The following is a 26006-nucleotide window of genomic DNA, read 5'->3' on the forward strand; positions in this document are numbered from 1 at the left end:
TGAACTATGCCTGTAACTATGCAGATTGCAACCCTACAAAGAAAGGAGGTTCTAGCTATGATCCGTATAGGCCAGCGCACCATGCCTCATTTGCTATGAATGCTTACTACCAGAAGATGGGAAGAAACCAATGGAATTGTCATTTTAAGAAGAGACTAAAAGAAAGTGGCTGCAGAAGAAAATGTGCCTGCAATGACACAATATTGCTGGGGTCAAAAGGTGGTGCATCTGATACAGTTCTTGCTCGAAATATCGGCTTCAAAGAAGAATCGCTAGGCAATAGGCTTAAAGAACAAAAGAACAGAACCAGACCCACCATGGCACCTAGACCCGCCTAGCGCCGCCTAGACCCGCCTAGACCCGCCTAGCGCCGCCCAGACCCGCCCAGCCCCACCTAGCGCCACCCAGACCCGCCTAGCACCGCCCAGAACCTTCTAGCTCCTCCCAGACTCGCCCAGGCCGCATAGGCCGATTTTTCGTAATGCAGAGTATGGATTTTTCGTAATCTAGAACCCTCTGCTTTTCATATGCTACAAGTACATACACCTGCAATGAGAGAGAGAGAGAGAGAATTAATATATGTTGACAGATTTTCTTCTCATTTCTTGCCGCCGCTTCTAACAGCTTTAAACCCTTACTGCGCAGCAGCCTCCTCCGCCCACCCAAAACCCATCGCATCACCATCCCTCCTCCCCACCCTCTCACACTTTGCACAAAACTCCTCTCTCTCTCTCTCTCTCTCTCTCTCTCTCGTATGTGCAGCCATGTGTTTCCGTGTGTGTGGTGAGGGTGCAATTTTGTGATTTGCCCTATTCCTGGACTCATATGGCCTTTTATAATTTTCAAGGAAGAGTTCGACATTTCTTTAATAGCAAATAGTGTAGCCGCATGGCTATACTGTCCTCGAGCACAATTCTCTGTCCTTTGTTTGTTGTCAAAAGTATAGCCGCACTATACTCGTTCTTTTTTAAATAAAAAGATTATAGCCGCGCGGCTATACTTGTTTTCACTCCGGCGCTAGGCCGGTCCCTTTTACAAATCTATAAATAGTATAGCCGTTTGGCTATACGCGGGCGTTTTTTTAAAAAAAAAAAAAAAAAAAGGGTATACCCGAGCGGCTTTACGCAAGTATTTTTATTTTATTTTTTAAATGATCTAAACTACTCGAATCAGTGCTTAAGCTCCCTACCATCAATTTCTCCATTGAAGTGTTCATGATCATGTGTTGCAGGTTTTGGTGATTGCATCTATGCTTGAGTCAGACCCAATGGAAAATGGTATTTGAATTTACTCATGAATGGAGAATTCATGACCAAAGAAAGCTCAAGCCCAGACAAAGAAAAGTCTTACACTCTCTGAAATTTCTGTTTAACTTGAATTTTGAATTATATGATAGGGAAGACTGGAATTAATTGAACCTTGGTTGTAAGATATATCAAAATCATTTCAAATGCTTAATTAATGTGTTGGGTTTACAGGATACTTGGTCCGTGCCCAAGCCAGAACCCCAGACTCTGCATTACAGAATATCATAATGTGTTGGGTTTCCTGTAGAAGCCTCTGCTTTTCATCTACTATGAGTATATACACCTGCAATGAGAGAGAGAGAGAGAGAGAGAGAGAGAGAGAGAGAAAATTAATACATGTTGACAGAGTTTCTTCTCATTTCTTGCCGCCCCTTCTAACAAGTTTAAACCCTTACTGCACAGCCTCCTCCTCCGCCCACCTAAAACCCATCGCATCACCATCTCTCTCTCTCTCTCTCTCTCTCTCTCTCTCTCTCTCTCGTATGTGCAGCCATGTGTTTCCTACGTGTGTGTGGTGAGAGTGCAATTTTGTGATTTGCCATATTCGTGGACTCATATGGCCTTTTATAATTTTGAAGGAAGAGTTTGGCATTTCTTTAATAGCAAATCGGGCTATACTTGGGTTTTTTTGTTTTTAAAATTAGTATAGACGGACGGCTATACTTGTTTTCACGGGTATACTGCCGAATTGCCCCCTAAACTTGTACATAACTATCAATTTACCCCATGACCTTTTTTTTTAGCGAATTAAGGGCTCGAATTAAATTTTATTATCAATGTTCCCCCTGCCGTCTAAATCATCAACATTTCATCCAATTTGCCGTTAAATATGAGGGCAAATTGGTCATTTCATATGTTAAAAATAATTAAATACTATAAAATACAATAGTATGACATATAAAATGAAAAAAAAATCATTTTAATAAACTCCCACCCTTTCTTCTCTCTCAGTGCAACCAAACTCTTTCTTCCCTCTCTCCCTACGACTCCCTCTCTCTCTCTCTGCAAACCAAACCCTTTCTTCCCCCTCTCTCTCTGCAACCAAACCCTTTCTTCCCTCTCTCCCTACGATTCATCCAATTTTCAATTAAATCATTTTTAAAAATTATTTTTTTAGAAGAAGATTAAAGAAAAAGAAGAAAATTGACCCAAAAGGGAAAAAAAAAAAAAAAAAAGAACCAGCAACCCTATCGCCCCCTCCCCCAGCTGTATCTCCTCCAGCACATCAACCCATCAACCCTAAAACCCCCAGCTCTTGGCCCAGCATTTAACCTCACCTGATATGTATGTTTTTGAAAGCTTGTGCTAGTAATAGTAAGAGTAGACAATGGTGGCTCTTGAAATTGATTTGACCAACAAGTAAGAGTAGAGAATGGTGGCTCTTGAAATTGATCTGGAGCTGACCAAACCTTTTGCCATGCGGCTGGACATTAGGCCACCATGCCTTTTATTTCTTTTCTCCTCATAGAAAATTGAAACACTCTCTCTCCCATCCCCATCCCTTGCCCCCAAGATCCAGACCCATCCCATTCCCCAGCCTTGCCCCCCCAACCGAGACCCATCCCCCAGCCCCATCCCCACGCGAGATCCATCCCTAGACCACCACCCAACGCCACCATACAACAACCTCCATCCCCACTCGAGCCTGCAAAAAGAGAGAGAGACACGCGAGATCCATCCCTAGACCACCACCCAACGCCACCAAACAACCACCTCCATCCCCACTCGAGCCTGCAAAAAGAGAGAGAGAGAGAGAGAGAGAGAGAGAGAGTAAGGGGGGATAGGTTGGAGAAGAAGACGCAGGGGGTGGGGTGGGGTGGGTGGGTCCATAAGATTTTTTTTTTCTTTTTTTTCTTTAATTTTTTTAATGATTTGATGGATTATTGGATGAAATGTTGATGATTTAGACGGCAGGGGGAACATTGATAATAAAATTTAATTCGAGCCTTTAATTCGCTAAAAAAAAAGTTCAGGGGGTAAATTGATAATTAGGTACAAGTTCAAGGGGCATTTCGGCAATTTACCCTTGTTTTCACACGTGGGCGCTCAAGTGCACCCTAAACAAGTATAGCCGCGCGGCCATACTCTTTATAAATTAAAAAAGGTCCGCCAATCCCTAAACAAGTATAGCCGCGGCTATACTTGTTTTCACACATAGCACTTACGCGCCAGGCGGTCCCTTACTTGTTTTCACACATAGCACTTACGCACCAGGCGGGTCCCTTATTTAATTTATAAAGAGTATAGACGCGGGCATTTTAAAAAAAATAAGTACAGCCACGGCTATACTTGTCTTCACACGTGGCCGTTCAGGAGCTCGGTAGGTACCTTTTTTAATTTATAAATAGTATAGCCGCGCGGCTATACTTGGTTTTTTTTTTCCAAAATAGTATAGCCGGTCGGCTGTACGCAAGTTTTTTTATATTTTATATTTTAATGATCTAAACTACTCTTATCAGTGCCTAAGCTCCCTACCATCAATTTCTCCATTGAAGTGTTCATGACATGTTTGGTGATTGCATCTATGCCTGAGTCTGACCAAAAGGAAAATGGTATTTGAATTTACTCATGAATGGGATGGACCCATTGTGGGGATTGTAGTCTAGAATTACTATGATAAAAACCAACTTGATCGTTCTGTAAGAATACAAATCTAATTCTAATGCAAGCAACCTCAACTGGCACAACAGAAAAAGGGAAAAGTTAGATGTCTTTTAAAAGGAAGAAAGTTTGGATGTCTTCACATCTCTTTCCACCAACTCTCCAACTTTTCTCAGGATCCAAGGTTGACAGTTATAACCTTCCAAGAAAATTTAATGAAGAATTCTGACCAAAGAAATCTCAAGCCCAGACAAAGAAAAGTCTTACACTCTGAAATTTTTGTTTAAATTGAATTTGGAATTATATGACAGGGAAGACTGAAATTAATTGATAACAAGTTGTAAGTTATAACCAAACGAAAGAAGCTGAGGCAAGCAATTTATTGTGTGTAACAGGTGGCCCAAAAGTACAAATGCCAGCCTATATGCAATATCTGACTGTAATGGAGCATATCAGATTGTTACTCAGTTGTTCTTGCATGATCATTATGTGGCCTCCTCTGCAGCACTGCTACAAATATCGCATCTTCCTCTTCATGAATTAGTCAACCATAGAAATTAGACTACTTTGTATAACATATCATCAATGGCTAAGCTAGCTCTGCCAGGTCCTGTTATTTCTCTCCTGCTTCTGTTCTTCTTCTCGGGTACGGTAGAGATTTGTAGACTTTTAAGCTGCAAAGTTGATGTTTTTATTTTCAACAACTCCATAGAGCATTCCACATTGTTGTAATTTCTTTCCCCCTTTTCTGCTCTCTCTCTACATTTTCACCTATGTTCATCCATGGCTTTTTTTTTTCTTTTTTTTCAGGGGAGATTTTGATGTTGGTGAATGGACAGGTAAGAATTAAAAAGAACAATTCTTAAATTAATTAGCAATTAATTTACATATATACATGGTGTTGTAGAAAGCTTGGTGTGTGGCAAAGCCTACAGCACCACAACAAGCACTGCAGTCAGCTCTGGACTATGCCTGTAACTATGCAGATTGCAGCCCTACAAAGAAAGGAGGTTCTTGCTATGACCCGGATAGGCCAGCGCACCATGCCTCATTTGCCATGAATGCTTACTACCAGAAGATGGGAAGAAACCAATGGAACTGTCATTTTAACAATACCAGTCTCATTTCCTTGGCAGATCCAAGTAGGCCTTCAATTTCAAAATAATAATTTGTTTCAAAAGTTCAGACTTTCTTTTTCAGCAAATTAAACATTTTGGTTCTATACCATTTTTGCAGGTTACAATCCCTGCTGCCAATTTGTGAGTGGTATGTGTCTATAATTATAATGAGTTTTGCACATTTTCATATGCAAAAATAATTGTATAACTTTACTTTCACTTTCCCTTTTGAAATCTGTAGGAGGATCAGGACCTCCACTGCCACAAGAAAAGGAGGTAACTCAAGTCCAAACAGTATAATTTAAACCAAGATATCAAATCATCTTAATTATATCAAAATCATTTCAAATGCTTAATTAAACTTAATTAATTACTATTATGCTGTGTTGGGTTTGCAGGATACTTGGTGTGTGCCTAAGCCAGGAACCCCAGACTCTGCATTACAGAACATCATAAACTTCACTTGTGGAATATTAAAAGAATGCAGTGAAATACAAGAACATGGTTCATGCTACTTTCCAAATACCCTCATAAACCATGCCTCATTTGCCATGAATCTTTACTATAAGACTGATGGACGCTACAATTGTGATTTCAATGGCGTTGGCCTTATAGTCGTCACTAATCCAAGTAAGCCAATTTGTTTGATATGATGCACTGCAAAATCTTATGTTTTCTTAACATGAATTTAGCAAACAAAGTGTGCTTATTCTTGTATATGTTGCAGGTTTTGGTGATTGTATCTATGTCTGAGTATGCCCAATGGGAAAATGGAAACTGTAATTTGATGATGCATCAGAATAATAAGTTTATTGTAATGTAATTTCCATCCGATGGATGATGAAGAAGGTCCATTTTCTTGTGTTATATAATCTAATAAATTTACCCCATTGAGATTGTGGACTGTAGCTTGCCTTTGTGTCGAGTTGGCTTTGTATGAGACAAGCTTATGTAAGATTCGGTTTGACTTGACCTAATAATGAGTATTCAAAACAAGATATAAATATAAAAACAAAATTTAAAGGTAAACAACTAACAAAGAATCTAAGTGCATAAACAAATGGAAGCATCATATATACTCATACGTGGATTCCAAAACAAATTAAATATTAATGTTTTGAATGGGATGTTAAAAAGGCTAACAAGTCAAGCTTAGCAAATGAATTGGTTATATATTACTATGAAATTTGTGATCACACTTATGACAAGTTTGCCACAATTTTAAGAGAGTTCGACAATGTGGTGCATCGATCAATTCAACATTGGCGGACCTACTCAAGGCCAATTATGGACATCTGCCATTTCATTGAATTTGTTAAGCTTTGTATGCTAAATTTACACATCAAACTAGGTTCAGAGTACTACTTATTAATTACTTCAGCCTTACAGAGTTCCACTTAACCCACTAAACTACAATAATTAGTTTATGCAATTAAATCACAACCACGCTTCTACTAACCAAAATATTAAGTACGTGACGGTCGATTAACTCGTTTTATTCTCTACATGAGAGAAGATATATATATTTTTTTAAAGTTTAATATGTTGGTAATTTCTCTTGAGTTGTATCAAGTCCACTTGAATTTATGTTCTGGTAATATACAACTCATCCGACCATTGTTTCTGTGTGGGTAAAGTGCGATACAAAGTATATATTATATATAGGCCTCGCAACTTTTGTCAATTCATGAAATGAGTGGGTATGTGGTTAGAATTTCTTGGCACTTGGCAGCCAATAATCTTTTGCCACCAATTCACAATTTGACACATCCATCACCATCTTCTTTATCTCGTTTGTCATGCACCTTTGGGGGGTATCGTATTTTACATATTAAAAATTCATATAAATAACCATCTGTAAAAAACAAAAAGCTCAGTAAAAGCAAAATTATGGAAAGCATAATTGAACTGAAGGAGATTAGAAGGGTAATAAATAAAGGTGAGTGTGAATGGCGAGGCTTTCACACGAGGAGTATGAGGAGAGGAGGAGTCATTTCCACGATACGCATTCGTCAAACCCCGTGAAGGGCCCCACAATGTCCCCCTTGCACGCGTGCTCCATCCGACGGTCATCATTGCATCCGCAATAGACGGAAAGCATTTCCAAGGCCCCCAATCCGACGGCTCCCACGCTCCGTGTTTGACTCCTCTATGTCTAAGTCCCTGCACGCATCCCAACGAAACTCCAAAATTAAATACCACCACTCCCAAACACGCCCTCCCCATCTCTGTCTCTCTCATCTCTCTCTCTCACTAGAAGCAAGCAGTAGTGGTAGATCTTGTTTAGCAGCGCAAATCTAGGGAATTTTTATCTCAGAAAAACGTACTGAAATACGAAATCTGAAATCTGATCCTCTGTAATCGTTAACCTGGATTTGTTCTGCCATCTTCTCCTTCAACCTAGGTTTTACTCTGAAATTTGTCATCTTTTCGTTTTGGGTTTTTTTGGTGGGTCTAGGTCAGGGGGGCTTGAAGTTTGTTTGTTGTTCTGAGGTGTTTTTTTGTTGCTTTCTTGGATGCTTATATATAAAATGAAAGATTTTGTTTGGTTTGGTCACATGAATTAGGGTTTTGAATTGGAACTACTGTTGTGGTCATTATTAATTTTGTTGATTCGGGGTTTTCTGAGTTGTGAGCTATGGGATAATTTTAATTTGATTTAATCAGGCTCAGTTTAGTGATGAGCTTTGCTTTGCTAGACCCACAAAATGAAATAATGTTAATTGTTTATTTTGATTTGTTTTCTTCGTACTTTCCTCATTAGCCAAACTGGGTTTCTTTGTGTGAGTGCTTATTCTGCTAAAAGTGACTTCTTTCAAAGACATCAATGTTGGATAAGATTGATTCGACTAACTTTGGAAATTTTTTCCTTTTTTCTTTGCAGTGGAATTTTGTGACTATTTACTATTGACTTGGTATTGAAGAAGTAAAATCAAGATGCCGTGGACGTCTTCTTTTGTGAATTACAGCAGGAACTGTGTTCGATTGGTGGTGTTCTTCCGCGTCATACTGTAGTTTCATTCATTTTGGTGAGATTATACTCTCCCTATATTGCTGTTTTTTGTTCTTCATTTGCTTCGCTCAAGTTAGCTTTGCCTAAGTTTAAGAAATTGGTGTAAAAATTGAAACTTGATGGCCCAATTAACACCAGCATTTCCTTTTCCCTCTATGTGCTTGCTGCCAAGACTTTTAAAGGAAAAATATAACTGCTCGGTTTTTTTTAGGTGTTTCTTTTAATTTTTTGGTTATCGTAGAACAAAAACAGATGAACTGAAGTAATTTCCTTTAGACAAATAATGTTTAAATTTTTGGGACAAAATGACGTTTCAGTGCTTAATTATCAATGTAGCATTTGTTATATAGTTCTGTTTCTCGTTGCTGTTTTAGTCTCCATTCTAACAATTTTGTTTTGGGGGTTTACTGCTGCAGGTGAAACTCGTTGCTTTTTGAAGAAGTTCTTTTATTTGGGGATTTTAAAAGGTGGTTGCAGGAGTGAGAATGAACATTGGGGTAACCTTTAAGAGATATCGAGCTATTAAGGAAGTTGGGAAGATTATAATGAGTGTTGGGGTCATTGCCTACTACCAACTGATGCAAGTTTGTCAGGTACATCTGATCTTCTTGTTTCCATTCAGCCATGCTATGATATTAACATCTTCTTTCAGCTTCAGTTGATTTCAATAAAATGTGCTTTAGCATGCTTGATTGTACCACTTTGAAGATATTAAAAACTAATTTGTTGATATTCTTCTATTTGCTCTTACAGGCTGAATACTTCCGTCAGTTGCTTAAACCTGTTACGTAGTATAGTTTTACATACCCTCTGAAATCTGGGATTTGGGATAAACTGGACCTCCGGCTGTATTCATACATAAGAAGGCAGTTGTATTGATTCTGGTTGCTTTTGATTGAGAATAGGCAGCTCTACTGTACCAGAATGGCGATAACTTGATTTTCATTACAGTCCTTGTAGTATTTTGCAAACGTTCATCCAGTCAAAAGTCAAAGAATCTTAGACTTTAGGTGAAACTCCATCTATTCAGCTTTAACTACTTAGGATTTCTGATGCAGAGTGACCAACAGCTCAGTCTAAAGAACCGACTCAACAAATTTGACTCATCCGTCCTCACAAAGCTTGAGTCAAGTAGCTCAACCCTAGTTGAGAAGTAGTATAGCTACCAGCTGTCTAAAGGTAATTGGTTGTATTGTATTAGTTGCAGTGTTAGTCCGTAGGGTGGTGAATACCACGTGGCCATACTATCGTAGTATTCTATAATCACTGCAATTAATGAAACAATATATGAGATTCATTTTCAGATTTTCTATTGGCATCCAAGTAACTCGACATAGTACATCTATAATGAATTTGAAATGAGTTTATGCAACAAGTTAATTGGAATATAATATTTGCATATATAGATTGTAATAGTTTAAAGGGTCATTATATAATAGGCTCTTGCAACTCTAATAGCCTATACAAAAATTCATCTACATATTTACTTCCAACCAAAACCCAATTTTGAAAACGGATGCCATGAAGGATAAAAGTTGCCCATTTCTTATTACTTATTTACAAAACCTTGCCATTTTTGTTATCCATCGATTTTTCCTAAACAATCCCTAATATCTAGCCTTTCCATTATTATGGTGTTGCTGGACTCAACAAATCAAAACATTCTCATAATATATGTAATATATGTTCGTTCATAAATAATATGTATATATAGCTATACATATAAACCATAATTACATATAATGTAGGTATATTAAAATTAATGTAGGTATATTGGATGTCGCATTGGATGTCGTATAAACCATAATTACGTATAATGTAGGTAATTTACATATTTTTGTAGTAGGTATATTATTCATACTAGGTAAATTATATTTTTCATAAAACGAACAATAAAAAGATTATTAGTTATTTTCATAGAACAAGTAATAGGTACATTATTTTTTCAACATAATTAGTATGTACATTATTATTCTTAAACAATTATAAAGTAGATTATTAGTCATGTATAATTCGTAAAAAGAAAATAACATAAACATTCTTATTAAACAAACCGATTACCTAAATCTGTATTTATTGTTAAATTTAAAAAAATGTTTCTAAATTAATTTCTACATCCATTAGAATCATTTGGAGATCTTTCCAAATTCAACGTCTGTCATTATATACAATCCAATTAAAAACTGTTTCCATATTCATACTTATATACAAAATGCAATAATAGCTTAGTTGAGGGTATTTTTGGAATCTGAAAAGTACAATAAATAAGATTTTATGCTTAATTAGGTAACTTAATGAGTTGGATCCTAGTCATGGGTTTTTACTTATACAAATTGGGTATTATTTATAGGAACAAAAAGTGAAGGGTTGTAGGTATGGCAAATTGAATTTGAAGGTGTTGAGGCCCAAAAAAGTCACGGTTCGGCCCAAATAAATTCTCGACCCAATGCAATACCTTACCGAGAAGAAACCCAATTTGGGCATGCGAAAGTTCGTAATATGCGCTTGCACACACGCCACGCCAAGCAAATAAACAACACACCACGCTACAAGCTTAAGTGGGCCCAAGCCACGCAAGATGCCTGGGGCTTGCTTGAGTGGGTTGTGGTATGGATGGTAATAAGTTGACATGATGAGGCCCATTGATGGGCCAAGAAATGGAAGTCCCGGGGTTGCTTGGGAGCCTCGGAACTCATGCCTATTTCTTAGGCCCAAACATGTGGGTGAGCACAAAGAGAAAATATCCCAACCAAAAAGCCCAACCGAAATAGCCCATTACCCCAACCAAAATAGCCTAACCAGAAAATAGCCCATTACTCAAACCAAGAATGGCCCATTGCCTCAATCAAGATGGCCCAACACTTAAGGGTAGCTCATTTATTTAATTATTGTCATGAAAGGCCCATACAATTAGGATAAGAAATATCAAAAGCTCCAGCACTTGGCTGGAGGACAAAGCTGCGCAAGGAGCTTGGAGGACCACGTGCACAGAGCATCTGTAGAGCTTCAGCCATGGAAGGAACAAGTTCCAAGCAAAAACCTTCAAGGGACCAAGGGATATTGGCGCGCAAGGAAGGATGCCACTTTTCGAACCAGCATACATAGCCATTTCTTTTCCTCATCAGATCTGGCCATGGAAAAAGGATAAAAGAAGAAAAATGAGAGGGATGAAAATAGGAATTCTTCACAGAGGCAGCCGCGGGAAAGGGGGCCTTGAGCTCCCAAAATCCCTGATTTTATGCAGAGGAGCAGAGTAGATTTCACCACAAGAAGATGATTGAAAGGATGAGGAGAGAAAGGAAGGGAAAGACTTGGCCAAATTGGATAGAAGCCATTAGGGTTTCTTGGAAAATGACAGCTTCCAGCGCCTATAAAAAGAGGCATTTCCTACCCATCATAACAACACACATCCAGAGAGCAAGCTTCCTCTCTTGCATGCAAAACCCAGCAATTTTCGTGCTTAGTTCATCTCCTTCCTCAGTTTTCCCTCTTGCTATGCTATTCTGACATTTGATAGAGTCATTGTCAAGCTGCCGGAAATAGCACTCACGCCACCATCCCTTTCTCTCCCTCCTTTCTTAGCCAAACCTCTTTGCAAACTCTCCATCTCCTACCTTAATACCCCTTTTCCCCCCAAGAACACTCAGTTTTCTCTTCGGTGCTAAACTCATGTCGATTTTGCTCCCATGCCACAAGCTTCTCATGCCAAGCCAAGAATTTATCTGTAAGCAGCCATTATTTTCGTTGGTGAAGGTAATCAAGGTGTCTCCTAAGGCTTTACAACCCTTTCGAAATATTTTGGGGTCTGATCTTTGAACTCAGACACAAGGGGAAAATTTCAGCCATTTTGCTCCTTACGGCGGCCCAGCCCATCTGTAGCTGCCAGAAGTAAAAGACCCCCACAGAAGGATGTAAGCCAAATTTACTATAGTTTAAACAAACAATTTTATCTTATTACGTCATCTAAATTCCTAAATTTGTATTCATTTCATCCGAATGGACCATGAAATTTTTTTATGTGACATAAAGATTAGTGAATGAACAAACATGTTTTCTTTTTTCATGCTTTACTATTGCCTTGATAATTTTGTTTGTTCAGTCTGCGCTTTTGAAAATATACTAGTGACTATTATTATTATTTATGTATAAGGATCTCAATGGTCTCTAAAATACAGGAGACGGGAAACCTGAAATTGGAATTTAGATGTGAAAGAGTGACTGATCAAAACGGATAGCAATGGCAGGTGCGGTATTGATTTCTTTTTTGTTCTCAACAGAAAGTATGAATTTTTTTTCTTAAAGTCTTCTCTTCTACTGAGGCAACACTGAGAAAAATAATGAGAGAGAAAAAATAAGAGAAACAAAAGTTGGTTTCTATCTCAAACTGCTGCAGTTTTTTTATGCAGGTGGAAAATGAAAATGATCATATAATTTTCTTCTTGCAATATTACAATTTACATGTTAACATATACCATATGATATTGGCTCTCATCATCTAATTCTCTCTTTCTTTGGCTGTAGCAGAGTTTGTGGAGCTTGTTGCCTCTATCATTGGTTGTCTGCAGAAAACACCCTGTTTAGGCAAGCCCCTTGAAGAGAAATATAATTTTTTCACAAAACACAAAGAATATCTAGATACTTTAAAAAATGGCATGGTCGATTTGGAGAAACGAAGGTGTGAAGTAGAGAGAGAATCTGAGGAGAAGGTGGTGAGCAAGCCTTACAAAATCTCCGACTGGTTAAAAAAGGCAAATGAATTCATAGCTGAAACTAAGTAATTGAATTTTGAGGACACAATAAGTGGGAATTTGTGTGGTTTCCCAAACTATTATCGCTCACAGTATAAAGCTGGGAAGACCATTGTTGGCAGAATTGAAACGGTGAATAAACTGATTGAGGAGGGCTCAAATTTGTTCAATGCGGAAGAAGACTTTGTGGTGGGATATATACAGAAGAAACACAAAAGAACTGGTGGGCAAGACACCAAGTGCTTTTGAGAAGATTATGAAGTGCGTTTCAGAAAAGGAGGTTGGAATCATATGTGTTTATGGGATGTCTGGTTCGGGCAAGACTGAAGTTGTAAAGCAAGAAATAACCAAATATTAAAAGAGTACAAACGTTGTGCCTCAGAAGATGGAAATATTGCCGACCATTTTGAGAAAGTTATATGCCTGACTGTAGAGAATATTGGATCAACTGACGCAGCCATTGATGCCCTGCAGCAGGACATCAAAAAGGAATTCCAACTTGACCGCAATGCCGGGAACAGAGCAGACACGTTGGAAAGTGAGTTGTGGAGGAGAAGATTTCTGATCGTTTTGGATGATATGGGGAAAGAGTTGTCTCTCGAGCATATTGGGATTCCATGGCAAACAAACAATGGCTCCAAGGTTATAATCATATAGAAATCACGGCCAGTGTGCAGGGACATCAAAATTGATAGAGAGGTTGAAATCATACTTCTATCAGACGAAGAAGCACTCAAGTTGTTCGAGGTTGAAGCTGGCATTGGATTATCATACTCGAGCTGCCGCGGAAGACATAGTACGTGAGTGTGATGGTCTGCCCGTAGCGATTGCTGGCCTGGCACAAACCTTAAAAGAAATAAAGAAATTTGATCCTAACGATGTCGATGCCGAATGGAATGGAGCATTTTATAAGTTAAGAAATTCTATTGTTCTGTTGGAAAGAATGAACAGGAAGGCATTTGCTCGTCTGAAATATAGCTACTCTATGTTGAAGAAAGAAGCTCAGCAGTGTTTCCTGTACTGTGCATTATACCCACCTGGTCATTGCATTGAAAAGAAAGAGTTAGTGGAGCATTGGTTTTGGGAAGGTTTATTGGGTAGCAGAAAAAGAATTAAGGGGCAGCTGATAGAAGATATGATACAAGCAAGAGAGATACTGGATGAGATCGAAAGAGCTTACCTTCTGGAAACAGTCAGTGAAGGTGGAAATGAATGCATCAAGATGCGCAACTTCATTAGGCATATGGCAGTCCATCTGACCAATACAAGAACTGATCATGATCAGTTTCTCATCAAAGCCGGGGAGAAGCTTACCGACTGCCCGCTGTTAGTGAAGAACTTGTCTAAAGTAGAGAGAGCCTCATTGATGAGAAGTCAGTTTAAAGCACTTACAGAAAAACCCAGGTTTCACAAGCTATACACATTACTTCTGAAGCACAACCCCATCTCTCACTTGGATGACGATTTCTTTTGTAACATGCCTAACCTCAAAGTTCTAACCTTTCTCATACCAATATCTCTACCCTTCCAAAGTCAGCCTCTTCTTACTTGACAAAACTAAGGGCACCCCTCTTGCGCGGTTGTTGCCACTTAACATCAATGCCTTCTTTAGATAACTCGGAGGAACTACTTGTTCTGGATCTTTCTGATACTCACATAACAGAATTACCTCATGGCATGAAGAAACTAACCAAACTTATTTGCCCCCTCGACCTGTCTCGTACCAATGTGGGAGAATTTCGAGCTGAATTAGTGCGTGAGTTAAAAAATCTAGAAGAACTCTACTTGATGATAACCAATGACTCTGCAGGTTCTGTGTGGGGATCAGAGAAAGGAGCAAGTAGTATGTGGGGATCAGAGAAAGCATCTAGTATTCAGGAGCTGGGAGCCCTTCAGCACTTAGCTATTCTTCAAGTCAACTTCCTGGATGCAAAATCCTTCAATACATATGTCAGTTAAAAGAATCATTCTCTATCCAAATTCAAATTCTCCGTGGGTGGTTCTTGGGATGAAACGAAGTTGGCTGAAAACAGCATAGTTTTCATCAAAAGTGACTTCCTTGTGAGCAAAAGACCAATCTCACTCCCAGAAGATACCGCTGAGCTGCATGTAATGAGCAACAAGGATCTACGTTGGTTGCCTATTAGCCGTCGATGTTGTCTAGACAGCCTGAAGGTCATAGATATATCTGGCTGCGAAAGTTTGGTCTATTTGTTCAAGAGGAACGTGTCATACAACCTTCCAAACCTCGAAAAAATTTCGGTTAGAAAATGTCAGAAGATGGAGGGCTTAATATCAAAAGAAGACCCCTTGCCATTTGCACTTTGTTTGAATAAACTAAAGGTCATCCATATCTCAGACTGCGAAAATTTGGGCTACTTATTCAGGATTAAGATGGAATCTTGTCAGTCTACCTCTGACCAAAAAAAGATGTACTCGACCTGCTTCCCAAACCTCCAAAGAGATGCGCATTACAAGACGCTGGAGGATGAAAGCGGATAAAGAGCCGAAAGAACCCAACGCTTGTCCTGCTATTCATCCAAGACCAACGGACATTATGTCGGTTGATCCACTTGAATTGAAGAAATATTATGATTTTGAAAAGAAGGATAATCCTCAGGAACACATTTGGTACTTTCCTGATCTAAAGATGCAGATCATAACTTCTCTGCCTGAAGAACTGCTACCTCGGCCAAGGTTAGTATGCCACCAACAATTAAACCTTGTTCATTGTACATGTTAGAATTTGTGTCTTTTTTCTGCCATGCAAACAACAGTGTCAAGGCAGTGAGGATTAATCTGTCCTCCAGTATGTTCCATGAATGTACATGCCTAACCAGAGGGTTGGATAACATGGCATTTTACTTTGTCTTTGAAGGCATTTGTCTTTAAAAGTTTGCAATAGATTTATTTTAGAAGATTGATACACATGGCCACGGTGGTGTCCTATGATATGTTTAGAGTTTGAAGCAATTTGGTAAAACAAAATGCAAATCTGAGTTTGTTCCCCTTATATTAATTGGAAGTTATTAACTCTGAACTTTTATTTTCATGAAAATATCATTCGGGATCATTCAGTAGCAGCAATCAGATTAAAAGGAGTCGGAGCAGTGGTATGTCCTTCCTCTCGCACTCAATTTTTCACATAATTGTTATGAGGATTATTTCTTCTTCTCGTTTGGTAACGTTCTGTTTTCGGTGTTTGCAGACTCTATAGAGAAGCTAGCAGCCAGTACAGACGGTACGCTTTTATTAATTGGTGTCTGAACTCTGTTTTCTTTCTTTCTCAGGATTCATGACTGATCAACTCCACCAGATTGAACTGGAATTTCTTACATGTTAACTTGGGCGTATTTTGCTCCTTGTTAGCCAGACTTTCAAAATGATAGGAAAAAGTGTAGTGATATTAGTTTATATACTTTTCATATTTGCTGGAGGGTCCTGTGTGTGAGAATGTGAAGAAATATTTCCACATTGAAAATGGCTAAACAGCTTCACGTCACCTAATAATGCACTTCTTATAATGTGGGACATTTCTTCACATTCTCACAGCATACACTACCCAATTCATATGCTATGAAGGATGAGATCATTTGCATTTGAAATGATCGTTGCAGGGCCACTTTTAGCTGTTGATTTGGTAGTTAATCCCCTTCCTTCCGTTTTTTGATACAGATAATAAGGAGCTTTTGAAACCAACTACTCAACCTTCAGCTGCTGACAATAGTACTAATAGCATTCTACAGAATGTCGGCAACACGGTCCACGGGTTACTAGTTACCCCTAACTTACTTAGGGTTCTATTGGTGCACAAATTTACTGCAACTATCTGGTCCAGACAGGGCGGACGTCAAAATGCTGCAGAGGCTATTCCTCAGGTAACCAAATAAGTAGTGTTACTTTTTGTCTTTTGTTCTATAGAGAGTTTGTTCTTTATATAGTGTTTCTGATGATGCAGTTCATTATATGTGCAGGTCCGGGATCAAGAGGAAAATGCTATTGAGCCCAGCATTGGCATCCCAGTGCACGACTAAACCTACTCTCTTTCCTCTACCTTCCTTTGAGTTCCAAAATAAACTACTTTATCTACCTACCCTTTCACTTACTATTATTTATCGTTGTAATAATACAGGGGCTAAAGACAGTCCTTGCTCGACCACTTGATCCATATTTATATTTGTAATGTAACTTTTTTTTCTTTTCATTATCCTTCCTTTTGTGATAAACATGCAATAAAGTCTCCTCAAAAAGAGCTATATATATATGAGTAATGCTATTTAGACGCACAACATTGACCACTTTAGCTGACCAACTTATGTGGCAGCTGATGTGTCTTGCCATGTCAATTAATGAATGTTGTCATATGTATTCTATTTTTTATTTATTCTCTTTTCAATATGCTCTGGCTGGACCATGATGAATTTGTTTACAATTGATGGACGATTTTGCCCAAAATCTCTAATTATTTTCAACTTTCGAGGTTTGATGATGGTGATTTATGTTAGCAAATGGAATTTTTCACATTCTTACCAAGGTAAGGGTTTTTTTTTTCCCCCCTAAAACTGGTAATCTGGTTTTCCATTAAACTTTCTCTAAAGGGTAAAAACGGGTTTTAAGGTGTCAAAAATAACTCAGACCCAGAAAATAACAGCAGCAGCCAGCAGGGCCAGGCCCTGTCTGCGAGCAAATGAATGCCATAATTGAGAGGGGTTGGTGGGCTTGTGATAAATGAGGACTTATATGTACGAGCCCTCACTCAAAGACCCTCAAGACAAGACTGAAAGAATCTGATTCTTCACTCAAATTCAATCACAAAAGGGTATCTTGGATTTTATTGGACCGCTCGATTGCTCCGATTCGGTGAGTTTCTTCTCTGTATCCAACACGTTTTTCATTTTAGAAAACAGACGTTGCTTTGATTCTTGCACCAAGTTTTGATTGATTGCCTTACATTTGTACTTACTGGTAGCTGAAATTCCTCTTTCCTTTTATGCTGCGTCTGATCAATTTTGGGTTTTCTGGTTCGCTCGCAATAATCCTGAATAGTGGAACGAATTGTGAGGTCTTGATTTCAATATCTGATCTTTTTGCAATTTCCTCAAAAACCAATTGCAAAGGTGAAGACTTTGGAGTGAAAGTTTTGACAACATCAGGCAATATCCTAAATTTAAGAACTTTGAAACATCTTACAAAATTAGGTTCACCTTTTAAAAAGACCACATTGCAAGAAGATATCAAATAAGCGTGTGACCTTTTAGTGCTCACAGAATGCAATATGAAAATTGCAGATGCCCTTTAGAGTTGTTGCTCCTGTAAATGTTTACTTGGTGATGGCACGCTTGAATAATGAATCAGTTGGGATATGGATGGCTGTTTAGTACCTTCCATATTGAACTTAACATGTAGAATCTGAAGATCATGTAATATTCTTTGGGCAGATTCCAACCTTGGGCTCCATCTCACTGCTGAATAATGGATTTAAGTACAATGGATCGGGGCCAATTGACGCTGCTAGGATCTGCAGCTTGTGTGATGCTTACAATGCATTTCACAGTCCAGTTACTGTCACAACATCTCTTTTACTGGAAGAACCCAAAGGAGCAGAAGGCTATAATAATTATTATTCTTATGGCTCCAATATATGCAGTTGACTCATTTGTGGGCTTATTGGATATTCAGGGAAGCAAAACTTTTTTCATGTTTTTGGACTCTATTAAGGAGTGTTATGAGGCTCTGGTGAGTACCTCCAATTTCTTTATGGCAGTTGTCCTTTTCAAGTGTCTCTTATGGCTTGCCTGAATCTCTAACTTCTCATGTTCCTACTTCCAGGTGATTGCTAAGTTCTTGGCTCTAATGTATAGTTACCTGAAGATATCCATAAGCAAAAATATAGTGCCAGATGAAATCAAAGGAAGAGAGATTCACCACTCGTTTCCTATGACTCTTTTTCAGGTGCAGGATAGTTTTATGCTCTTTCAGTTTCCAATGCAATGGACATTATGGTTCTGAATACTAGCACTGATTTTGGAATATAAGCTTATCTTTCTAGTTAAAAACATAATTTATTGAATATGTTGAATCTATCATATATTAACAGATACAATGTGGCTTAACAAACTGCAGCCTCACACCGTTCGGCTAAACCACCATACCCTGAAGCTACTCAAATATTGGACTTGGCAGTTTGTCATCATACGCCCAGTTTGTTCTGTTTTGATGATAACACTACAAGCACTTGGACTGTACCCCAGTTGGTTGAGCTGGACATTCACTATCATTCTTAATGTTTCAGTTTCATTAGCGTTATACTCTCTAGTGGTGTTTTACCATGTGTTTGCAAAGGAATTGGCACCGCATTCCCCACTTGCAAAGTTCCTGTGCATCAAGGGAATAGTCTTCTTCTGCTTTTGGCAGGTACAATTTCTTGACCTCTTCAGTTCTTTTGCATGCCTGATTTGTATATGCAGCCTTAAAGAGTCAAGGATATGAAACCCCTCTATAAGCAAATCCATAAAAACACCAAGGACAAGGATATGAAACCCCTCTATAAAATCTCCTAGTATTATCTGAGTTGCTGGTTGTTGTCTTTTGAAATCGAAAATAATTTAACTTGTTTTGAACTGCTCACCTCATTTGACGGAATTACAATTTAACAGCGATTTGCTGCAACATAGGCAGAGTTTGGTTTAATATTCTCTGTTTTTAGACTTGGAAGCAAAGACATTTAAGAAAGTGGGAGTTGGTTTGTAACTGAACCACCATTGACTTAATCAGCTGGTTCTATTGGAAACTGGTTTCTGGTCAAAAACTTGATCACTACCAAGACCTTTTGCTGTTTTCTTTTCGTATTTATTTATTTTGAAGTGCCATTTATACTTGTTAACAAATGAGACTTCTTGAACCATTTGCAGGGAGTGGTGATTGACGTATTAGCTGCTGTAGGCGTCATTCGATCTCATCATTTCTGGTTAGATGTGGAGCACATTGAGGAAGCTATTCAGAATGTCTTGATTTGTCTGGAGATGGTGGTGTTTTCTGTTCTCCAGCAATATGCATACCATGTTGCACCTTACAGCGGAGACGTAGAATCAAAAATGAAATTAAACAAGAAGAGGGAGTGATTTGAATAGTTTTCATATAAACATATACAAGAGTGTGATTTCTTTTTCAAGTTTTAGTAAAATGTATCACCTCTCAATAATATTACGTGTGTTTGGACCAACTTTGAGCTACTTTGAACTATCTTCCTTAAAAGATGAGGTGTTCAATTGGATCATGTATTTCATACAAATATTTTTTTTCAGGATAATTTATTCTATTTCCTCAGTTTAGTTGGTTAGTTAGTGATGACATTAATGTTCGTAATTGATGGTATAAAAAAAAAACATGTTATTGTTGTTGGTTCAATCAAACCAACATTACCAAAATCACAGCAGATTAGCAATAATCTATGGGATGACCAATGGATTGGATTAAAAAAAACACATGTAAACAGGAGAGAGAGAGAGAGAGAGAGAGAGAGGGTCCAATGATCAACTACCAAACCAAATTAATATCCCAATCATCAATCATCAATTATCAACCAGAGCTAGCAAGCCAGGGAGATCCTACAATACAAGGCAGTAATTATAGCATCTCATGCCTTTCTTGCTTATGAAAACCATAACCTTGCTCATTGCATGTCCCAAAAAATACTTTGGTTGGGGATTAAGTAAAACATATTTAGCATGTTAATATATATATAACGATTAATTGAACACTTTTTATTTTTGGGTCGGGACTAAATGGTCTAAATATACGTTTGGTTGTTTGGTCGGGTAAACCAAACAGTAGACTGGAGATGACACCAAAAAAAGAAAAAACAGAGGACGGCGCCGTCAAAGGCCAACACGCGTGACGGGCCCTTAGAAGAAAATTAAAAAAGGAGCCAAAAAGCCAAAATAAGAACATTGGCTTGCCCATCGACCTACGTGACGCGTGTGCCATGCCAGCCTCCAAAGTCCAAACACAACAACAAAGCAGAGAGCGAAGAAAGATACCCACTTCTCATTTTCAGAATCACAACACAAAGACCGACCCTTTTTTCTTTTTGTAAGAGAGAGAAAGAGAAAGAGCTGTTTGGTTTGGATTGCCAGAAACATGAACCAGAAGGCAAACGTTTCTAAAGAGCTTAATGCCAGACACAGAAAGGTCTCTCTCCTTCTCTTCATTTTACTTATACAATCTCAAAGTTCTATTCTTTTCTCTGTTATATGGTTGAAAGATTTGATTTTTTTTCTTTTCTTTTCTTGTTTCGTGGCGATGAAATTTTTGGCTTTGTTGTTGGTTGAGTTTGAAGCTGAGCATGATTAAGTGTTTTGGGCTGATGGGTTGGCCTCAAACTCAAACATATGTCAGTTTTTATGCTCCAACTTCAAGTTGGCTAACGCATACTAGCTTGCAATCTTATGGTTTCATGACAATCTTTTTGGGGTTTGCTTGTACCTGGAACACTGTAATTGGATTCCATGTGCTTTAGTGATTCATGACCGTTATCAAAGCTTCTTTGAGCTAACTGGGTTTTTTTTCAAGATGTTAATTGGGTCTTCAGCAAGACGGTTCGTTGCATCTTGTTCTACTTTAGCAGTGTTCGAAAATTCGGCCTAGGCGGCCGCCTAGAGCCTGGGCCCGCCTAGGCGGCCTGGGCGGGTTCTTTTTTTTCAATTTTTTAATTTTTTTAATTTTTTGATTCTGGTGCACCTTATAAACAGAATTGGTTATCTGACACTGCCTATGTTGTTCGTCTTATGTTGCATTCAGTTATTTCACTGAAATAATTGAAAAATTCAGCCGTATTCAGTTCATGATCATATAGTATCTACAAGTATAACTGAACTGTTGATGGTGCAAGCGTGGTTTAGTGAAGGTCCACAATGAGTTGTCACTTGGTCGGAAGATAGTGATAACAATAGTTTATTTCTGCATTTAGCACACAAACACAGCTGTCCATTACATTAGATGTTTTATGTTATACGTTTTTTTATTGTTTTTAATCAACGTAGTTAAGTTTCTAAGCATTTTTAGAACAATTTTTTTGCTTAAAGCTGATTAGCTGAGCCAGACTTGGTGTTCATTTTCCCCTTGTAAATTTTTGTGTTTTCTAACTAGCATTTGAACCAGTTTCACAATTACCTCTAATTTTTTTTGGTCTCATCTGGTGTCCTTGTATGTAGATATTGGAGGGTCTTCTTAAACAACCAGAGAACAGAGAATGTGCAGACTGCAAAACCAAGTGCGTATCTTGGAACGATTTAGATAGTAATTTTTATTTTGCTAAGGCAGAAACAACAGAATAGTTTTTATTCAATAGCAAGGATTAAGGGGAAGACAAAAAGTAATGATAACGTTTTAGATTTTGATGCTGTACTTTTGGTGGAGGTTAATTTTATCATTGTCATCTTATATGGATGGTTAACTTGTAATGGTGTTTTGCGCAGAGCTCCACGATGGGCTAGTGTGAATCTTGGGATCTTCATATGCATGCAATGTTCGGGGATCCACAGGAGTCTTGGGGTACATATATCGAAGGTGGCAAATCTTTTTGCCTATTTATATTGCAGTCAATTTTGTATACATCGAAGTGCTAGTTATATTTTATTCTTTAACTCTTGGCTTATGCACATGAACCCGTGCAATTAGAGGTTCATTCTTTTTTCCTCTTGCTATTCTGTATATGTTTTGCATTGTTTCAAGGATTTTGATGTTGATGCAGGTGAGATCTGCCACATTGGACACATGGCTTCCAGAGCAGGTTGCATTTATCCAATGTAAGTACAATGTCATATGACTGGTTTCTTTTCATTCTGCTGGGAGTCAAGTATAAAACCATGATACGGTACGAGTACTGAAACTCATTTTGGTTCATTGTTGCTCCTAGCTATGGGAAACGAGAAATCAAATTGTTTTTGGGAAGCAGAGTTGCCTCCTAATTATGACAGAGTTGGAATCGAAAATTTCATTCGTGCAAAGTAGGTTTGTTTATTATTGGTTAAGATTATTGGTATTTGTATGATGCGGTACTAGTAGTTCATATTTTGGGCTTAGGTGTTTGGGTGCTTGTGTTATCCATTAGGTATGAACACAAGAAATGGGTTCCTAGGGATGGAAAAGCAAAATCACCTCCAAGGGTGAGTGAAGAGAAGAATTCCGTTTATAGAGCGAGACCTGAAACTAGTAGTCAGCATGGCCATGTGAAAGAGATGGAACGATTTTCTGAAGAGCAGAAAGGTGCTCATCCACCCAGTGCAAGTAACAGGGCACCTCAGCAGGTAAATGTTGTATTGTTTGTTTTCCCTCTCAAATCAATGGACAACTGATGCATATCGTGCTGCCTCTTGTTTTGGTATGTCTTGGTTCCTTTTTTCTTCCATATCTCTGTGTATGCAAGTAAGCTTATGATCTTGATGGACAGGTCAGTCATGATCCAAAACCACACCAACTTGAGCAAAAATCAAAACTAGAAGCAGCCTTGAAAGCTGAACCTGCAGCAAGTCAAGCACCTAGTGCTGCCACGGTTTCCCTACCAGTTAAAGTGGATTATGCTACTCATCTGTTCAATTTGCTCTCTGTGGAAGAATCTAGAGGAAATGACTGTGTGACATCTGCCAATAAGAATACATTGGCTGGTCTCCATGGTATGTTTGTTTTATTTAATATCATTAGAACAACTGTTGCTTCATCATATTGTTTTCCCACCCAGGACAAAAAAAAATCAAATCAATAACATCTTATAAATTTGGGTTTAGCATTACCATTGATTGACCTTGAACCTCCTTAATGTGCAGCAGATGAAACAAAATTGACCAAAGAGAAAAGTAAAAGATCAGAATCATCTGAAAGCAAGATTCAGCCAAAATATGGTTATGGTATTGAGGATTTATTTATAGATTCAACCCCAGTCACTCAACCCTTTTCAATGAAACCCCAGAATGACGTTATGAACTTACTTGAGAAGGTATAAGTTGCAAAATCTGTTTAGCATGCCATAAGTAGCTGTTGATGTAATGCTGGTAGAACACGATCTATGAATACTTAAGATATAGGTTTATGTTTCTCTCACAAATTTATATTGGATTTTTGGTCAGTCCAGTATGGCTTCTCCATTCTCCATGCATCAACAGCAACTTGCAGTTCTATCTCATCAACAGTCGTCACTCATGGCTGCTGCAGCAAAATCTAGCGCACCCCATTCAATTCCTGCAAACCTACAACCTGGATCCCATGCTATCCACTTGCCAACTCGAAATGGGCAAAGCATTGGCCGGCAAGTTCCTGGAAACCTGGTGCCTGCTCATCCTCCTCCACAACATTATACTCAGGTTGTGCTTATGAAAAAGCTTACAACTAGATTTTTCCATTTCATGTTCCGTCACTTATCTTTTTTGTCTTTTTTTTTTCTGTACAGATTGGAAACGGCGGTCCTACACGCCCAGTAGGGAATGCAGTTCCTTTCCCAACATCAAGGTACACATTATAGATCAATGGATTCCAAATCATACAAATTGAGTGTTGATAGACCTGGTTGAGAAATATTCCGATTGCTTGAGATTTTTATTTTATCTGAAAATATGCAGCATGTACACGACAAGGCCAGTAACTTCAGTGAATGGTGTCACAAACCTTAGAGCTACCGGATTTTCAACAGCGTCACCGATATCTACCATCCCTCCCACTAAGTCGGGAAGGGATTTTGATTTCTCATCACTAACTCAAGGATTGTTTACTAAACGATGAGCAATTGCTCATTTTAACCGCAGCATTACCTAGTTGGTTCCTTCCTGAGATGGTGACTTCAATTGTATCAGCAGCTGTGTATTTCTGAAGTTTAATTCATTATTGAAAGAAATTAATAATACTTAAAAGCAAGGCAAAAAATTTCCTTTTAAGTATGCATACCATACCACATATCTTTACAAAATTGTTTCAGTTTGAAAGATAATAAAAGCGGAGAAAAGAAAAAATGAAGCCACGTTCCTCCTGCCTTGGGAAAATGTTACTTCAAAACCACAGCAGCATTTCTGAGAGCCGGATATGTCTGGACATATTCTATTGGGAAGCTATCAGCATTGGCGTAGCGGAGGTTGGTACTTGGATCATAGTAAGCTGCCTCATTTCCTGTAATATCACATGTTCTCTTGCATGGATGCATTGGGGACGCCGACTCTACATTAACATCTGCAATGCAACCATCATGCCATGCCACGTTCAAAAAAATGAAGTACTAAACTAAAATGATATGTTTTTTTCTACACAAACTAAGCAATCTCTAAAGGACACTTTTTTTTATTTATATAAATATCTCTAAAGGACACTAAATTCAAAATAACAAAGAGGAATAAAAGTGAAAACTTGAAATTATTTATGTAAAGTGTAGCTTACAATTGGGTTCATGGGGTGAGTAATTCTCGTAATTCTCGGCCTGGATGATCTAATTGAGGTGTTTCCAGTGTCTACCCTTTAAAATTCGCCGGGAAAGGTCTATTCCATCAAAATTGTGTTGGAAAATAACAAAAGGTGATGAAGAAGTCTGGCGAAATTTTGTCGAGAAAGAACAAAATTCGCCAAGAAAGTTCTATCTTCTTCTTTTCTTTCTCTCTTTCTGAATTTTCCTCTTCCCATCAGACGAAAATTTGTCGGGAAAGGTCCATCCGGTGAAGATTTTCAATGGGCCCTAAATTTGGGTTTTAATACAAAAACAATTCTTGTGCCTCATTCTGAGCCCACTTCTAGTTTAGGTTTACATAAGTGGAATGCTTCTGAACTACATTGTTTTTTTAAAAATCGGTAAGAAAAATGTTTGAATTATATTTGTATGGTATAATGTCTGGTGTAAATTTGTAATATCTATTTGTATGGTATAATGTCTGGTGTGGTATTGTATTAATGTTATCGTCTTGAGCAATGTCCAGCTCATAGAAAAGCTGGCTCTTGTGTGAAGCTCAGATATTATCGACTTGTTGGCTTCATTTGTTTGTATATACCACATTGTTGCAAATATAAATAGGAGAATGGTAAACCCAGATAAATAAATAAATAAAAGTTTCTATTGTGTAAAGGAAGAGAGAAGAAAGAATACAAGAGCATGGCTAAGATTATCAACTTGCTTTTGATGCTCTCTCTTCTCCTTGTAGTCGCTTCCGAAGGCCAATTTCTTGGTAAATATAATTTTTCTGTTTTCGAA

The 26006-nt window shown here is 38.2% G+C and overlaps 5 protein-coding genes across 6 annotated transcripts; all 5 read left to right on the forward strand.

Moving 5' to 3' along the window:
• The first annotated feature begins 4493 nt into the window (after positions 1–4493).
• LOC110770864 (glucan endo-1,3-beta-glucosidase 1-like) lies at positions 4494–5779 on the forward strand. Its single transcript, XM_088251389.1, has 7 exons — positions 4494–4554; positions 4719–4747; positions 4816–5050; positions 5145–5174; positions 5268–5302; positions 5425–5656; positions 5754–5779. Exons 1-7 carry the CDS (start codon positions 4494–4496, stop codon positions 5777–5779), a joined length of 648 nt encoding a protein of 215 aa, XP_088107515.1.
• Positions 5780–9983: 4204 nt separating this feature from the next.
• Positions 9984–17104, forward strand: LOC110757958 (uncharacterized). Its single transcript, XM_021959709.2, has 7 exons — positions 9984–11950; positions 12215–12283; positions 12564–15484; positions 15866–15900; positions 15996–16028; positions 16463–16665; positions 16762–17104. Exons 3-7 carry the CDS (start codon positions 15252–15254, stop codon positions 16819–16821), a joined length of 564 nt encoding a protein of 187 aa, XP_021815401.1. The 5' UTR covers positions 9984–11950; positions 12215–12283; positions 12564–15251; the 3' UTR covers positions 16822–17104.
• LOC110757976 (putative disease resistance protein At5g63020) lies at positions 12957–14746 on the forward strand. Its single transcript, XM_021959744.1, has 4 exons — positions 12957–13104; positions 13221–13429; positions 13509–14160; positions 14598–14746. The coding sequence occupies exons 1-4, from the start codon at positions 12957–12959 to the stop codon at positions 14744–14746; spliced, it is 1158 nt and encodes a 385-aa protein (XP_021815436.1).
• A 401-nt stretch (positions 17105–17505) lies between the features above and the next one.
• Positions 17506–20118, forward strand: LOC110757998 (uncharacterized). The gene is made up of 5 exons (XM_021959771.2): positions 17506–17647; positions 18226–18523; positions 18617–18739; positions 18911–19201; positions 19699–20118. The coding sequence occupies exons 2-5, from the start codon at positions 18260–18262 to the stop codon at positions 19906–19908; spliced, it is 888 nt and encodes a 295-aa protein (XP_021815463.1). The 5' UTR covers positions 17506–17647; positions 18226–18259; the 3' UTR covers positions 19909–20118.
• Positions 20119–20585: 467 nt separating this feature from the next.
• On the forward strand, positions 20586–24711 carry LOC110757997 (ADP-ribosylation factor GTPase-activating protein AGD5-like). Of its 2 annotated transcripts, none has more exons than XM_021959770.2 (11): positions 20586–20977; positions 22000–22058; positions 22264–22354; positions 22539–22593; positions 22704–22794; positions 22899–23094; positions 23238–23460; positions 23614–23780; positions 23911–24144; positions 24231–24289; positions 24400–24711. In XM_021959770.2, the coding sequence occupies exons 1-11, from the start codon at positions 20927–20929 to the stop codon at positions 24557–24559; spliced, it is 1386 nt and encodes a 461-aa protein (XP_021815462.1). In that variant the 5' UTR covers positions 20586–20926; the 3' UTR covers positions 24560–24711. The 2 variants fall into 2 exon arrangements, with proteins under 2 accessions (XP_021815462.1, XP_021815461.1); XM_021959769.2 differs by having other exon boundaries at positions 20587–20977; positions 23611–23780.
• The last annotated feature ends 1295 nt before the right edge of the window (positions 24712–26006 follow it).

Source organism: Prunus avium, chromosome 4 (assembly GCF_965620075.1).
Source record: "Prunus avium chromosome 4, drPruAviu1.hap1.1, whole genome shotgun sequence".
In the NCBI taxonomy this organism is placed as follows: Eukaryota; Viridiplantae; Streptophyta; class Magnoliopsida; order Rosales; family Rosaceae; genus Prunus; species Prunus avium.